Genomic DNA, 7,300 nt, shown 5'->3' on the forward strand with positions numbered 1-7,300 from the left:
TCCCCCCCCCCCCAGCATTTCCTTCTGCTGGCACTTCTGATGACGGCATGCATAAGAACAGGTGGCCAGGAGATCCACTATAGTAAGAGACCTGGCAACATTACCACAGGTAAAAGTAGGAGGGGATGGCTGTCTTAGGTTTCTTGGGATTTTCTACATGTTAGCACTGTGCTATGGTGCTGGACAGGGCCAATATTAAAGCATTTATTTAAGATTTCTTGGGTGCTGATTCTATCAAAGCAGACAGAACTCTTAATCAATGTTCCCTCTAAGCTGTGGAGTCTTGTGAGAAAAAAATTGACTTCGTAAGCTACTGGCAATAAAGTTGTGAGCGAGCGATTTGGCTACTGCATAAATTAGTTTGCCCTGGAGCCATCCTTCCTGAGCTAAGACAAAAATGTGTGAGCCGGAGGCTAAAAAACTATGAGCTAGCTTGGACTAACTCAGCTTTCAGGGAACACTGCTCCTAACTGAGGTCTGGAGGAGGTGGACATTGCCATGTTCTGGCCTACAAACCTGAAGGAGGCTTGACGGTAATAGGACTCCTGTAAAAAACCCTGTAACTTTCTAAGCTAAGGAGCCATCCTTATATTGAATAACTGATAGGACATGTATAGAGGGAGGAACAGAGAAACTGCATTTTACCCTTTTTTTTAATCCCTTGTTCAATCTGGTGCTGTGCTGAAAGTATGCTTGTTAACATTTTCTTTTTAATAAATACTCTATAAGTTTTGATGCTGGTAGTGGTTCTCTGTACCACATAGACCTCCACTGTCTTGGGCACGCTATTTTAAAATGAGCGCCAGGAGGAAGGCATTCAGTTGGCAAGCGGCTATTCTTCCAGGGGCACACAAGGCAATAAACTGTCCCCATGGTAACCAGGCACTGGGCAGCGGGAGAGGCAAGGCCTCAGAACTTTGAAGGGAAGCCGGGAGTCCTGACCCTCCCAGCAGCCAATTCCTACAGGGGTCAAATGGTGGCAGCAGGTTACCCTAGAGAGAGAAAAGCCTCTCCAGGTGTTGGGAAAAACTTGGAGGGCAGGGTGGGAGGGGGCCTGCAGGCTGGAGCACGACTGTTCTGCAACATCCACCATTAATTACATAAATTATAGCTCATTCCTCAATAGTATATTAGTCCACGAGAATTACTGGATTCTCTTGAAGACTGCTAATAATATGTGCATTCAGCTGATAAGATACTTGCCCTGATTCTGCAACAACTGGTGCCTGATCATATCCCTTATCCCTGAGGATTTCAATTGCCTTTTGGCAGTTCACATCTGGAAGAAGAGTCAGGGGAGCCAAGAGATTCAGTTTCTGCACCTTGATATTCCACCACCTATGACAAAAATACATCAGCATATTAGTCAGGAGTCAGAATCTATGGGTGCAATCCTAAGTGAGTCTACTAAAAAGTAAGTCCCAAAGTATTCAGTGAGACTTACTCCCAGGCACCTATGTTATTTAAATGTTACTCTACTAGGATTCCAAACATCTGAGGGGGTGGGGTTCCCCCAGGATTACAACTGATATCCAACAATCCCTCAGATCTGTTCACTGAAGGTCATTTAAAAAAAGGCCCATCTGGATACATTCCTTACATACTTCTGGATGTAACCATAATAATACCCAAAACATATAGCCCTGCCCAGCCTAAGTTCAACTGGTACTAAACCTTTGTATCCTTTGTCATAAAGAAACTGAAGCAGGTAGGCATGCAGAGGAGGGTCTCTTCAACTATGGCCCTGAGGCCTTGAAACTGCCTGTCCCAGGATGCTGACAGCCCCCTCACTGTTGGCATTCTAGCGTCTGTTTAAAATATTGGGATTCATCCAGCTATCTGCAGACTTTATGGAACAGGAATGTCCTGCTTTTTTCCTGCTACAGCTGACTGAACCCTCCAAAAATTTGTTCCTAGGTAGGGTTGCCACTAGGGATGTTTGGGTCTACTGGGCCCCCCAAAATGTCAGGATTCCTGAAAAAAACAGATCCCAATACTGGTATTCAGATACAGGATTTTTCAGAAATCTCATTTTTTTTCTGACTCAATAGACCTGAACTGAAAAATATGGAGAGAGAGAAAGGAGCAGCAAAGTCACGAAAAACAGCTGAGAGGCAGCTCACCTGAAGCTCTTTTGGGCAGTCCCTTTAAACCAGACTGCCCCAAACAGCCTGTAAAACAGCTGATCTCACAGGGAGAACTCTTCCCATGGGCTCAGCTGGGGCTTTCTTGTGCATTTTGAACTGCCCAAAAGAGCCCCAGCTGAGCTGGCAGGGAAAGTTCTCCCTGCGGGATCAACTGCTTTGCAGAAGAGAACCTGAAAACAGCTGGGTGGCAGGAGCAATCTGCTCCAGCCCTTCAGCTGTTTTTCAGGGTTTGTCAGTAATCCCCAAATATAACTGGGATTTTTTCCAGGAATTGTTTTGGTTGTCCCCAAAAATCCCAGATATATTTGAAATGCTGACATATACCCAGAAAATACTGATAAGGTGTTTTTCAGGTATATTTTTGGACTGGGTAGATCCGAATGCACACCCCTAGCTGCCAGACCCCCTAGTGGAGGCTTACCAGTTGAAAGAGGAAGGCCCAGGCCGTGTTGCTGATGTTGCACAGGAAGTGACGTCAGAAATTCCATCTGATCCAGAATGCAGCCATGCGGGTCCTTACGGGATCCCCTCAGATGGCACATATTCAGCCTGTGCTGCGCAAGCGGCACTGGCTTCCAATGGAGTACCGGATCAGGTTCAAAGCGCTGTTTTTGACCTTTAAGGCCCTTAGCAGTCAGGGACCCACATACCTTCAGGACTGCCTCTCTCAGTATGCCCCCAAAAGAGTGCTACACTCAGGAAGTAAGAACCTTCTCTTTTTTTTGGCCCCCCGAAGGGAAGTAAGAACCTCCTGATGGTCCCTGGCCTGAGAGAGATCCAGCTGTCCTCAACCAGGACCAGGGCTTTTTCAGCCATGGCCCCTGCCTGGTAGAACTCTCCGCCAGAGAACATCCATGCTCTGCAGGATTTGTTACCTTTCCACAGGGCATGTAAGGCAAAGATGTTCTGCCAGGCATTTGGCTGAGTAAAGCAATGGGACAACACGTAGTCTGGCACTCTCACACCCTCCATTCTCCACAACCCACCAGGAAGGTTGTGGAAGCTGAATTTTTCTGCCATCTTGTAATTGGTTGTTTTATTTGTTAATATAGGCAGTCTGTATTTTATTGCCAGTTTTAATTTATTTATTATATTTCCCTTTGTTGTAAGCCACCCTGAGCCCTGCTTGCAGGAAAGGGTGGCCTGAAAATATAAATTAAATAAACAAATAACAAATAAATCATGCCAGCAACTTCCAGGCAACGCTCTGGTAATTGGGGAAAAAACTCTATGGTAGAAGCTGGTTTTACCATAGAGTTTTGCCCAAATATCAGAATGTCACCCGGAAGTCGCTTTCATGATGGTGTCACTTCCTGTGTGACACCAGCTATGTGGAGTGGGCCTTTCTGTTTCTCCTGGTAAGTCCCCCCCCACACACACTGGTTCCCAGGAGGGACCTATCCCTATTCCTGGGAGTTACTTAGGGTTGCCATTTCTCAGGTTGGCTGGGGGTTCTCTCACTTTTGTAGGCTCCTGCCTACCACCAGCCAGCTGGCAAGGAGGGGGAGGCCCACCCCCAACAGCGCCGATGGTGGCCACCCCTCCCCTCTTTCAAGATTTAAAGGGCCCTCCAGCTGATTGGCAGGAGCTTGTGGCCTGCCAATCAGTTGGAGGGCCCTTTAATTCTCTCAGGAGAAGGAGGTAGTGGCTGACAGTCCCAGGAAGTGGGTGCTGTGTGCCTGAACTCTAAAGTGGTGAATTCGCCACTTTGGAGTTCAGGTCCTGGCAGCTCCCATTTATAAAAAAAACATTTAAAGGGAAAGTTCCCTTTAAATGGTTTTTTGCAAGCGGGGGCTGCCCACTCATGAACTCCAAGTGGTGAATTTGCCGCTTTGGAGTTTAGGTGTGCAGCACCTGCTTGCAAAAAACCATTTAAAGGGAAGGTTCCTTTTAAATGCTTTTTTATAAATGGGAGCTGCCAGCTCCTGAACTGCAAGCAGCGAATTCACTGCTTTGAAGTTCAGGTGCATGGCACCTGCTTGCAAAAAGCCATTTAAAGGGAACCATTTGCTGCTTCCCAGATGTGATGATGTCATTTCCATGTGAAATCATCGTGTCAGGAAGTCCCCTGCCCCCTCCTGAAACACCCCCCAAATCCCCCCACCAGGGAGAAGATTTGACCTGGCAACCCTAGGGTTACTGCACGTCAGGAGCAGCATGAGAGAAGTGATGTGGGATGAGGCATGTTTTTATCTCTGATGCAAACAAATACATCAGCCACCATTAACGTCTCAATCCACACATGCCAAGAAAGTTGCCTAAATCAGGGTTCCCAGCCTTTTTGAGCCTCTGGGCACCTTTGGAATTCTGACAGAGTGGTTAGTGCAGCCACAAAATGGCTGCTGCAGGAGGCAGAGCCAGCCACAAAATGGGTGCCACAGCTTAATTTTAGTCACACAGTGAAAATCCTTGACAGTAGTGGCGGCTGCTGTCAAAGTAATGTTTTAAAAAATCAAATCAAAATCACAGGCAATCAAATCTCCAATGGCCAATTAGGAGCCTTGCTATGCAAAAGCCACACCTGGCCCTACCCACTTTCTGAAATCATGTAGTGGGCACCAGGAAAGGAGGCAGCAGGTGCCGTGACACCTACAGACACCATGCTGGGGGACTCCTGGCCCACATGGCTGTTCCGCGACTAAAGATATGTCATTTAAATGACTTCTCCTTATCAAGAAACAGTAACAGGTGAATCTGAACCTTACCAGGGATAATGTTCTTGAACATCCTCTTTCAGAAATCCATTTGTGATCATCCATTTGTCATTTAAAAATTTGGACCTAGAATTAATGAATAAAAGACACAGACCGCAAGCAGCATGAGAAAGCACACACTCATTACAAAATCAGCTTACCTCTTTTTTCTAAGACTACTGTCACTATCATTTTCTGACTTTCAGATACTCAGAAGAACACCCAATGTAACATAGAGAAATTAAAAACTGGTATGGCAGAGAACTGGTTGTGGCATTTAATAATAGGCTGACAGTAAAACTGAGAACAAAGCTCCCCTTTAGCAGGAAGAAGATTGTAGGAAGATGGCTGCCAGCTTGTAACATCCAGCCTGAGTGCTTCTCTCTCTCCTGCTGCAGGTATTTAAAGGCTGAGAATGGCCCTCGGTGCAAGTCAAAGGGCTCTTGACCCTTGGCCATGATGGACTAACGTAATGGTCCTCAGCCTAGGACGTGTTTTGTCTTTTATACTGTGTTTTATTGGAACAACATTTATTTTCTTTTTAAATAAGCCACTGGATCCACAAACTGGGGGGGGGGAATAAGCAGGATAAAAATACACTAAATAAATAAGTTGTATTCAGCGATGTTGTAGTGGTTACAATGCTAGGCAGGCAGGAAGTGAAGTGTGCTAAAAAGGCACAATCTCTGTGTAACAAGTGATTTACCCCCCGACATTGATCTGCACGTATATGGATATTGCATCCTGAACTGGCAGTAGCATAGACTCAAATATTACTGAGGTTTCTGTGATTTCAAAGCCATTTCAAAAATTTAGCATAAAACTAAAATAGGTAGGTGTTTTAGTGGACTATTTGGGTGGATTTTGATTATCTGAGGGCAGATACTAAGCTTGCTTTGAATAATCACCTTGAACAGTTTAATAACTCTGATTGAGTCATTCTAGTCAACATTAGCTTGAGCATAATTTCTGTACTAAAATTAGTAACAGCTGATATGATACTCAAAGTCTTCGGTTTCTTCTTCTGAGAGCTATAAAACATTAACACCACTTTCCATACGATTATCTTACAGCAGTAGTCTTTTCAGAATAGTCGTTTACCACATGACAGATAATTTTATCCTGATATAGTTCTTGACAAATATCTGATATCATCAAACTGATTTATGGGAATGGTGGAGGGCCAAAGAACGTTTCCTGCTTCTCTGACCAACTCTAAAACAGTTTCCTCACTATTGCTAATATGAGTGGAGAGGTAGGCGATAGCATAAGTTTGGCAGGTTGGCATTATTCCTTTAACTAATACAGATACTCCTCAAATGGTTTCAGCTGATGAGCAATCATAGATGGGAAGCAAAAACAAAAGACAACATACATGTAATTCCTCACAGAATCAGGTAAGATGACAACACAGCGTTGTCCTTCCTTTAGCTGCTTGGCAGCCTTCACCGCCACAGACATCGCACTGCCCGCACTTCCTCCTGCCACGTAAAGAAGACATCAGATATGTATGGAATGACAGAATGAAGGTAACAGTGGAACAGTGATTACAGATTACAAATGGACGAATATGAATCAGCTTCTTTTAAAGGTAGGAATGCCAGCCTTCAGGTAGGATCTGGGGATCCCCTGGGATTACAGCTCATTTCCAGACTAAAGAGATCAGTTTCCCTGGAGAAAATGGATGTTTTGGCAGTGTACCCCACTGAGGTCCCTGTCCTCCCCAGACTCCAACCCCAAATCTCCAGGAACAGGGGTCTTTTGGGGTCGGAGCGCGCCAGAGCACCACTCTGGCAGCCCAGAAGCTGGCGCAAATGGTGGTGCGGCAAGCCCCGCCCCCAGCTCCCCGTGCCGAAGCATGGAGCCGGGGGGAGGCCCAAAGAGCCCTGCCGCCAGGTCCCCCAGGCCTGCGCTGAAGTGCTAGGGCTGGGGTGGAGGCCTGAAGAGGCCTGCCGCCGGGTCTCCCGGGCCCACACTGGGTCTGGGGTCTGGGGCTGGGGTCAGGCCCGGAGAGTCCCACAGCCGGGTTCCCGGGCCCGCGCCAAAGCACTGGGGCCGGGGGAAGCCTGGAGAGCCCTGCCACTGGCTCCCCTGGTTCCACGCAGGAGCGCTGGGCCCGGGAGAAGCCTGGAGAGCCCTGCAGCCTGGTTCCCCAGGCCCGTGCCGGAGCGCTGGGCCCGGGGGAAGCCTGGATAGCCCTGCAGCTGGGTCCCCCCGGCCTGTGCAGGAGCACTGGGACTGGGGGAAGCCTGGAGAGCTCTGTAGCCGGGTCCCCTAGGCCCACGCCGAGGAAGTAAGTAAGGGATCGGGGGTGGGTGGGAGAGCCTCCCTCCCTCTCTTTGCCATCTTTCCCTCCTTTCCTTTCCTTTCCATCCTTTTCTTTCTCTCTTGCCCTGCTCTTCCTTCCTTCCTTCCTTCCTTCCTTCCTCTTTTCCTCCTTTCCTTCTCTTTTTCATTCCC

The 7,300-nt window shown here is 47.3% G+C and overlaps 1 protein-coding gene across 1 annotated transcript in view; it reads right to left on the minus strand.

Moving 5' to 3' along the window:
- Positions 1 to 7,300, minus strand: part of LOC107109202 (cystathionine beta-synthase-like) — a 47,448-nt gene that overhangs the window by 7,570 nt on the left and 32,578 nt on the right. Inside the window, exons 10-12 of the mRNA XM_015409765.1 lie at positions 6,216 to 6,321; positions 4,853 to 4,927; positions 1,204 to 1,338 (exon numbers count right to left, since the gene is read on the minus strand). Of these exons, the coding sequence (XP_015265251.1) occupies positions 1,204 to 1,338; positions 4,853 to 4,927; positions 6,216 to 6,321 (316 nt within the window). The remainder of the gene's footprint in view (positions 1 to 1,203; positions 1,339 to 4,852; positions 4,928 to 6,215; positions 6,322 to 7,300) is intronic.

Source organism: Gekko japonicus, unplaced genomic scaffold (genome assembly GCF_001447785.1).
Source record: "Gekko japonicus isolate JY-2015 unplaced genomic scaffold, Gekko_japonicus_V1.1 scaffold4, whole genome shotgun sequence".
NCBI classification, from domain to species: domain Eukaryota; kingdom Metazoa; phylum Chordata; class Lepidosauria; order Squamata; family Gekkonidae; genus Gekko; species Gekko japonicus.